The sequence below is a fragment of the Anopheles bellator genome, chromosome 2, assembly GCF_943735745.2.
Source record: "Anopheles bellator chromosome 2, idAnoBellAS_SP24_06.2, whole genome shotgun sequence".
NCBI lineage: Eukaryota > Metazoa > Arthropoda > Insecta > Diptera > Culicidae > Anopheles > Anopheles bellator.
Window position 1 is genome coordinate 58156124 of NC_071286.1, and position 10150 is coordinate 58166273.

The following is a 10150-nucleotide window of genomic DNA, read 5'->3' on the forward strand; positions in this document are numbered from 1 at the left end:
CAACACGCTCATAGAACCTGATGCAACTGTAAATTCAGATCGCTACTGACAACAAATGATCAAATGATACAAATGACTTACAACAAATGACAACAAATGATCAATTCGAACCATGCATTGATCGTAAAACGCCTAGAATTGCGTGTCTAGTGGTCAGCCATGGAGGCGCCAGGTGGGGCTCAATGAGCACTGAACCTGGCGTCTCCATGACATACAAAGCAAAACTGGTTCAGGATACTATCAAATCACTTGGATGGGAGCTGCTAAAAATAGCATTTTTCGTTTCAATGTTATAAACATTTCATTTCTTTGAAAAAAATCACTTGCTTGAAAATATAGCAGGTCTAGTGTATTTTTATGCAAGTGATCTTCAGACATCACTTTTGTGACTACACGAATTTTAAGCATAAAATAATAAAAAATCATTACTAAACAAAAAAACCCTCGGTAAGGCTTTCCCACAGAGCAAAGCTGAAAAGTTTTTATCCACAATTTCAACGCTGCATTACAAAACTTTTTAATCCATCACGCTTAAGCACTGCCACCTTAGCGGCCACAAGTCGCAGTCCACCACCCAAAGAGATAAAAAGTCCCTGCCGACCCTCGGTTTTGTTGGGATTCCTCGCCCGTGGGCTAACCGCTGTCGAAGGCTTCGCGTACTGCACGACCTCGCAACGAACGCTTTTAAATATTGCTCCCCTAAGCCAACGGAAGCGAAATCGGGTTCCATAAAATCAAATTCATGTCTTTCGTACGTTGCATTGCCACTCGTTTGCCCTCCACGGCTTAACTGTTTTCCGCCTATCTCTTCAGCCCGCATGACTTTCGGGGTCGAGTTGTTAACCGATCCTGCACCACTCGGCCGTGTGCTGTGCTTCGGAGCGTGCCCACGTAGCAGTATGTGGAACATGACACGTGCTGTACGACGCAAGAAAACTGAAAATAAATCGAAAACAAAGTTTGCATTCCGTCGCATTCCGTAGCAGCTGTCTTTTCGGATGGCGGCCCCATTGCAATGTTTGGCAGTCGAAGAATTAAAGGACCGGGTCTCGGTCTCGCGTAAATCGATCCCACATACGTTCGTCTCACACACTCTTCCCCCACAAATTCTCGGGTGAAACTTATGCGAAGAATTCGCCGGTGTGGCTGTAGCCCGCCCCGTGACGAAGATGAAATGAGTGGATTCGTTATCGCCGATTAGACAACGAAGCGCTCTAGGTAAATGGCTGGTCCCATTTTACAACCGGCAGCGGTGTACGCGTTTAAAAAATGGTCCCTGCACATTCCAGTATCTAAAAAAAATGAGAGAAATCGAGGAATAGCCACGCGTGACGCTCTCTAAGCCGCCTGTTCGATACAAGTTGTTCATAAAATCAATGATTATTTGTGCCGTTTCTAAGACCATTTAGTTTTTATTTAGTCGACTACAACGAGCAGACTCCGACGCAGGCAGCTCTCAGCCCGGCCCGCGCACGATGCGCGTGTAAGGCGATAATTGCGAATAATATTTGAATTCATTAACAACGCGCTACAGCCAGACGCAAGGAATTAAAACAACGGCTGAGTTTGGCTGCATCCGACAGCCGTGGATGCTCGTTTGCTGCGGCTCACTGATTTTGATAGCGATATGCAAAATGGGAAAGAAAGCACAGATACCAGCGAACAGTGGCTGAAAGCGGCGCCGTTTAGCGTACGTCACCATGCGCCTCCATCGCATGGAGCTTCATCGTTTTCGTTACTCTTTGTGTTGTGCGTGAATGTGCTCCAATAAGAATTGACTCTGTTTGAGCAATTCGATTCAACAGATGCTAAAATTCATCCCGTTCATACTGTTTGATTCGTCCTTTTTAAAAACTCACAAACGTACGCGACTTGTGCCATGTGCCTCTTGGTGTTCTGTCAAAGAGAAAATGGTTTATTTTGCCATTGTTTGTCTTTTGTTTGGGGAATTGTTTATTTTGCAACTCCTTTCCACTCGTTTCCATTTTTCTTACCGTTTTCTCATTTTGCAGCACGTTCCAAACTGCTGTCTTCAAACTGTCTCTAGCGACACCGTCGCAGCTTTTCTATTATGTATACCGTCCGTGTGTCCTCCGTTCGGTGTCATGCATTCCGAGGCGCATCTGCTTTCCGTTCCTGTTGATAAATAGTAACGGTGTCACCATTGGCAAGACCATTTCATTCCACGCACACACATTGCCACTATTCGCCGCCCACAATCGGGTACGAATGATGAATGATAATCTCCTCGGTTATAGCGAAATGGATGACACTCGCCTTCGCGTGATGTAAATATGTTTTATATTCCACTTTTCCTATGAATCAGCAATGTGGGTTTGATTCTAATCTTTAGCCTGCCACACCACACGTTGCATCTTACCGTTTTCTACCTCCTTTTTCGGTACCATCTTTTGTTGCTCATTTTCACATTTTCTTCCTCGAAGCAGCTGTGCGCACGGGTTGACTACTATTGTTTGGCCGTACAGACATACAGACGACCGGGGCCGTCAACCAGTTGCTCCTGGGAAATCAGCAAACCGAGCGACCCAGCGACCCAAGTGCACAGAACATCGCCAACGCCAGCAGTGGCATTGCAGCACAAACACTCTAAATACAGCAAAAAAAAACTTCGGAAAACAACCTCTTTGGCCAACACCTCGTCGCCGTCGTCGGGCCATTGCAGAAGGAAATGCACTTTCCACCGTGTGCCAGACGTGATGGTCGTCCCCGAGACGGTATCCGTCGACGCATCTGCTTGTGGAGGATGTGACCAAGAAACCATTATGCTTTTATGATGTCACTCCGAGGCACCTCCGAGCACGGCCAGCATTACCGCGGCAGCGGGGTGACAACTTTTGTCACCCAAACCCCACGGCACCTGCCACCGATCCCGAGAGCTTCCCGATGTTGGGACTTGGGTGGAACCGTGAGGCGTGGCGCCTTTCAATTACGTGTTCCAGCGAAGCAGTCACCGAGACCTCGGGAAGTAGCTTTAACCAAAGTGGGACAACGAAGCTCCTAGTTCGCGGAGGTATTTAGCCTATCCGAAGGGACTTTGGAGCGTTCCGAAACGATCACGAAACCGGTGCCACTTGCCGCCTCAAACCGGTCAAATAGGATTATTGCCATTCTGCCGCAGCCGGATCGTGATCGTTGGTGAAGAAAAAAACCAAAACGGAGCAACGCTCATCGACAACGCAGTCAACTCAAGGGGCGTACAAATATTTGACCTTCCGGACCTCCAGTGGGCGGAATCCACTTACGCCGGAAGCTCGTCATCATCGACTGCCAGCACGGGCCGAGTGCGTTTGCATTTCGGATTTAGGACACTCCGAGTGCAGGACATCGGGGGCCGTTAATACTCGCTCTTGACTAGGGCACCAGGAAAATGAAAGCCGTTGTCTCCGGGGGCCTCTTAACATCCGTGAAACATCCGTAGGTGTCGTGGAACAAATTATTCATCCACCTGGGAAATATATCATTTCTAATTAGTGAGTTAGTTAATTATCTGTTGCTTCGCCCCGGCCCCGGCCCGGAAACTAATCGCCAACTACACACCGGGACCTGGGCGCCATTTTACGCCAAAACGATACGCCTGTCGGCGACGGCACGCTGGTGATAATGATGGAATGTAATTCGCTAGGCCTGGCTGCCGAGGCGAACGTCGCAACTCGATTATGGTGCTCAAAGTGTACGCGTAAATTATGTAATTAGAAAAGTGGCAACCGGCTTCTGAAGCAATCCAGGAACACCCCAAGTATTACGAACCGGATAAAGAGAAAGAGGAAACGGCACCTCCCCCCGGTGGGACAGTGGAAGGCTCTACCTGATCCGATTTGAACGATGGCGTTCCATATGGAACATTTACATCGGACGAATCAACACTTTTGAGTGGCTTTGGCGTGTTCCATTCCAGACAGCGGCCAGATTTAGGCTGCACTGGATTAGAGTTTGCGGTTTATGTTCAGACGGCCCAAAAAAAACAGGCTGCACTTGTCCACAAGGTTCGAGCACGTTGTCGGCCATCGTAAACCATAAACGTCATAAACGTCCCGGGGGAACCCGATGGCTCGCCAGTTGACCACAGGTTCGGTCTCGGTCTGGGGGAGAAAATCAATTAACCGCCAGCCCTGTGCGCCTTGCCGTGGTAAAAATTTACTTCACGTTTACGACCCCGGTTCTTTGCTCGCGGAAAGGGGAAGCTTATTCCGTGGGCTCGATTTGCAGCGTCCCGAGCCGAGGCTTCGGATGGTTGATTTTTGCTTCCGGTGCGTGTGCGGTGTAAAATGGTGAAAAGGTTGGTTGGCCACTTCCGCGCATTTGCGAAACGAAACGGTGAGAAAATCGATGCCGTTCTCGTAACCGACAAAACATTCAGCCCAGCGACTCTGCTGAAGCCACACATACGGGAGAAAGTGATGAAACTTTGGCAGACACCGGTCCAGTGTACCCAGGTTCCAATTTTTAAAGCCTATTCTTTGTAAGTTAGATAACAATGCTTGACTCTCAGTGCTCAGTTCCGCCCAAAGCAGGAAACTTTGGGCATTTTTCACAAGAAACTGAACCGAAAAGTCCGGTGAACCTTTTTTAGCGTTAAAGGATAAAAAAACAGGGGCTGTGTCGTAACGGTCGACCGATCCAGACCATCGGTCGGAGTGAAACAGAAAGCTGAACACGTTCAGCTTATCTGGAGCACGCAGTCTGCTTCTCTTATGCCGTGCATCCTTTCATCTTACCTGTCGAAGAACCCGAAACTCGGGAAAACCAGGCACGAAAAACCTTGTGCCATAAATACTACACTTTTTATACTGGCACACTATAGAGCTGATTTACGTGCCACCATTTTCTCATTTCCACTCGACCACCGACAATCATCGGGACCAATGGCACTCGGCCGAGAAGTGATTTTTTAATTGAATAACAACCCGTTCCAGCTCCATTAACGTTCCGCGGACGTATTTCTGATGGAAAAACAGGGTTTGTAAGGTAGCAGCCCGTTTTTTTCCCGTCCCAAGGACACCGGCGTTGGCCACAAACAGAGGAGGTGTTAGTGAAGTCCCGGTCACCGTTCCGACTAGCTGATGGCACTTGCTGATATCGCACGTTTAGGATAATTGGGTTTCATCAATTTGTTGATAAATTACACTGTTCATTGTCGAGGCAGGGTCTACAGTGTGTATGATGGTGGGTCGATCCATGGGTGAGTTTATTAAAATACTTTCAAAAAGGACAGCTATTGTGGTCAGTCAAATCAAACCGTTCCAGGCCACTGACTCGTGTCTCTGACTCAGCAATATTATTTAGGTACAAAACTATCTAAATTTTCTTGCAATTTAGAAACAAAGAGCATAAAAGAGTTTATGTTTTTTTAAATATTCTACCAAATCTAATCACAGCTTTTTTGAAGAATAGTGTACTTGGGACCATTAAGCAAACGATAGCCACAATTCCCTAAAGTATCGTCTCGCTTCTCCTCAAGTGAGCCCTAGGCGTTGGAATGTTCGTTTATGACTCACGCAAGTGGCAAAGCACAGGCTAGTCACAATTAGCAGTTGATTAAGTAAACGCAATTAGCAAATAGATCCAACTAGTACGGACACCCCTATCATATATTTCCCATGCTGTGAAGGTGGTCCGAAAAGGGACATGGCAAAACGAAACGAATGTCTACAATGTCGGCAAGAACAAGCTTGTCATCGCACTAATGAACGTCAGCCGGGGTCGTTTCGACCACGGAATCGGATTCTTATCTCACAAGCATGACTTTATCTCGTTGTGCCAATCGCACACACTTCAGAGCACCAATAGTGAAAGTATGTTTATCGTGAGCTGTCGTGCGTAAAGCGCTACAGATGGTTCACACGGAACGGGTTCTGATGTCCTTCGGCTGCTCGCACGTCTGAAGGTTCCCAGGACAACCGATACATACGCTTGCCACTTTGGCTTCCTTAGTTCTCGATTGTTGCTTTGTCATTGTCGATGCATTTGCCGCGGCTGGAGAATTCGATGTCCTGCGATTCACGTCGACAGCTCTCGATCGATCCTAAGATGGTACGGCTATTTCCTTTGCCATTGGACCAGCAAATGATAGCGCCAGTGAAAGATTGTTTATCTACTTATTCGCTTAGTCTTCAGTAAATCAGCAACACGATCCAACTCAAAACAATCACGAAGACTTTTTGCTGTCGAAGCCCTGACCCATAACTAACGTGTCGCTGGTTTCTGGTTCCTAATTAAAGACGAATGCTACACTTGACCGAGCGAGTCCCACCTTTGTCAATCGTCAAGCTAGTTAATCAAACAGGTGGTTCGACACCGATAGCTAATGGTGCCCCACAGTGCCGACTCTCAGGAACGGGAACGAAAACATATCTCGGACAGGGCGACCCGGAATCGAATTATGGTCCACATTTCTTCACCATTGGAGTCGCAAACGGGACGGTAAAATTTCTGGGTTCCATTATCGAAACACACTCACTGCAAATCGAATTAAATGTTCATCTTCGAGAAAGGCTCGCTCTCGAGACTATTTTTTCGGTGACTTCAGGCGAACCCAGTGGCGGTCGGAGCAATTGCATTGGCGAAATCGATACGCAGGCTAAATCCCGGCGGGCAGCAAGACGCAGAAGCTGAAAGCCTCAAAACTGTGTATTTTTTGTTGTTTACACGGGGGCTTACCATATGGAACGGAAACTCACTTGTTACTAGAGAGAATGTTTGAACATCGTTTTAAATTGGTCGAATTTTCAAAACCTTTTTTTCAGTGGAAATATACGTTGGCTCATCAAACGAAGCGCTTACAGGCTCGTGATGGCCTAATGATAGCAATTGCGATAAGCTCGTGTTGCAAATTGCGAAACTGTGATTTTATTGTGCGTCTCTGTGTTTGACGCAGACGATCAAGATAACGCTAATGCTATAATTTGGCCAATACGCATTTCCGCGGGGACCGACTGTACAAAACAAGGATGAACTGGGGCAATTACGTGTAATTTACCATGCCTTTTACGCTCCTGGAATCGAAATCATAGAGTAATACATTTGTTTTGAATTGCTTGCAATCAATTCTACATATTAGAAACATTTTATTCCACACTCATTGTATTAAATTGTTTTTATTTATTTATTCGTTTATTATTATTAGAACAGAGAGAGCACCATTGACACCAACTTAAAGTTTTGCAATCAAGTTGATGCACTGTTATCTGAATTATTTTAATATATCTTTAAAATAACTTTGAAACGACTTCTTTCTACATGACGGTACAATGTAGAGTTTTGTAATAAGCATCAGTTATTGTTTTATTCTTCGTTTACATGCAGCGGGTAAAAAACAGTTTTTAAGCTCATAAAAAATAAAGGATAAAGGAGTAATAAGGGTATTCAACTGGAGACCTCATTTTTGCATGTGAATTCTCCGGCGTTCATTGAATAACACATTCAATCAGAAATACACGTCATATTACAAACACACATTACAACGCGCATAATTAATTTCGTTGGCAGCGGCAAACGCTTTTGGAATGTGGCGGATGAGTGCAAAAGCCTCATTCCGGAAGCGGCCGCCACTTGTATGGAAAAATAAGTTCATGAATTCTCTGCCAGTTGAATACGCCACGATTGATTTAATTAATTGAACTCCAATTTCAATTAATTCAACTCACAAATCGAAATGAACCGTACGATAAACAGTTAACCAAACTTGACGTCACTTTCAGGCCAAAGCGCAACTCCAACAAACTGTCCCCGGCGGAAGTGTTCTCTCTGCTAGCATTGATGGATTCCCGCGATTCCTACCGCCCACTGTCGGCTTTACCGGAGTACATGCCCGATCCTCCGAACGACGTTCTGGCGTACGGCCCAAGCGGACTCTACCAAGACGTACCGTTACCTCTGGCTCTCGAACAGTTGCTCACCGAACGGGATGAAATGCCGACGGATGGTTTCGCGTACGAGGATGCCGGAGAATGGATGAACGGATGGACAGAACCTTCAGTCGATTATCTGGGTCTACCGATGGGCGACGTCGAGGCGCTGGGTCAACTTAAAGATGGCTTCTTCAGCAAACCACCTGGCCCCAAAACTGGTAAAAAAATGCTCTATTATGTTCGATCACCATTATTTAGTTTAAAAACGTATTCGTGATAAAATTATAACGTATTTGGGATGTTGTACTTCACAGGATATCTTCCGCAAAAGCGTTACATGGTGTCGAAAAAGAAACGCAGCGCTGGTGCCGGCTGCAAGGCTGGCGATCCGAGCTGCAGCTTCCAGGGGACTCGCTACGGAACTATCCAGGCAGCGGCCTAATGCACCGAAAATGGCTCCCAGCAAAAATGGCGTGTGCAATGTATTTGCTACCCCAAACGAATTCACGAACGGCGAACAGCAGTATTCAAGGACCACGAGCACCGGAAACATCAACCCAATGTACCAAGTGTTAATTATCATTGTATTACCGTTCCGTATTGCTAGCTCGATCGTATTAATCACAGCATCCCAAAAACTTTTGATGAGGCACATCAGATATCGCTTGCGTTTCTTCGTACATATCTTTCGTTCAAACTGGGCGCGTTCCTGCCTTGCACGGCAATGTGGCAGCGCGCTGTTTGGGAATGGCGAAAAAAGTTCAGTGTGAAATTGATTGTGACAACATCCTCGCATTCGGCGGGGGGCTCAAAGTAGCATTTTACTCTCTACATTTTTTCCCCGCGGTAAGCGAACACGACCACCTTTTGTCAGTACCACAACTAATGGTGGTAACAGAACTTCTTGTTATCGCTCATCGCTCGTTCAATCTTTTTTAAACGAACACCAAATAACAAGCAGTTGTTGCTCTACTACAACCACCTTCTCTCAACGTTGAATGGCTACCATTGCAGAAGACATCCATGTATTGCTCTAATGGATTCGTATACTACTCGTAATGTATGATGATGCAGAGAGAAGCAGAACAACTTATTAGAACAGACATAGATGTATACAACAATGCATACCTTCGTATATTACTCGAGATCATACTACTGTTTACCAGAAACATCATATATCAAGGCATATGAACGTTAGACGTATTTGTCGTAAATGAAACTGCTCTTCTATACAATAACGGTTCCGCACAAACCGTGTACACATGATAACATGACAAGAAACTGGCTCAGAGGTAAATAATTTTTTAGTCTAGTAAGGATAAGTCTGCAAAGAATTTAATCACCATTTAAACAAACAAGAGGCAAAAAGTAAAACACTCTCATGCAACTATAGTATTGATAATCTTACAACTATATTCGTATATACAAACATACTATTGAAATGTAGTAAATGAATTACCATTGTCCTTACATATTGTATGTGGTGAATAAAGGAATGAATCAAAAAGCTACATACAGATGTAAACACTAGGTGTAAATGGGAAAACCATGGACACCATTGAGAATCAACATCCGCACCATTCCATTGAAGATGTGTACTAAAACGTGGTTAATCCATTGCGTGCCGCGACTCGCCCTGACGAATGGACGGAGTATTCAGTAGACGATCTCAATTGGTACAAAATTGTGGGTGGAAAAAAGAATCAATTAGAACGTAACCCATCACAAACAGTGTTTCTGAGCGCAAGGAATGGCCAATCGGAGGAGATTAGGGTGTACAAAGGGAGATGCCTACGGTTCCGGATTCAATGGCAGATCACACAGGGAAAGGAGCGCAGATCTTTGCTTAATGTAAGAACCAACGGTAAGGATGTGTTGAAGAAATAAAACGATGGGAAGTTATTAAGAAATTGAATGAAATGCAATGTATCACAAAACGCGAATGACAACGCAACGGTTTTTTGTGGGAAGTTTGTTAAATAGTTTTTCCTTGGCAACATCATCACCGTGTTGATACAAGCATTTGAGTTTTCTACATTCTCTGTCACAGGCCAAATAAGTTTGGGTTTTGGTGCGCTACGGTGCAATGAAATAATTAGGATTTATTATGAACGACCAGTGCCGTGCTATGTGGTTGCAGTACCAAGTATTGTTATATTCTGTAGCTATGTTGAATTACATATTATTATTTAACTTACACCGAATACTTCGTGGCGATACGCAATTTAAAATGACGAAAGAAATGAATGAAAGAAGTACTGGTGCGCCCCAAGCCAGAATGC

General features: G+C 45.2%; 1 protein-coding gene across 1 annotated transcript in view; it reads left to right on the forward strand.

Annotated features, from left to right (window-relative positions):
* LOC131211610 (uncharacterized) overlaps positions 1 to 10066 on the forward strand; it is a 28896-nt gene extending 18830 nt beyond the window's left edge. Inside the window, exons 5-6 of the mRNA XM_058205163.1 lie at positions 7719 to 8086; positions 8183 to 10066. Coding sequence (XP_058061146.1) covers positions 7719 to 8086; positions 8183 to 8310 — 496 coding nt within the window. The 3' untranslated portion in view covers positions 8311 to 10066. The remainder of the gene's footprint in view (positions 1 to 7718; positions 8087 to 8182) is intronic.
* Positions 10067 to 10150: the final 84 nt, after the last annotated feature.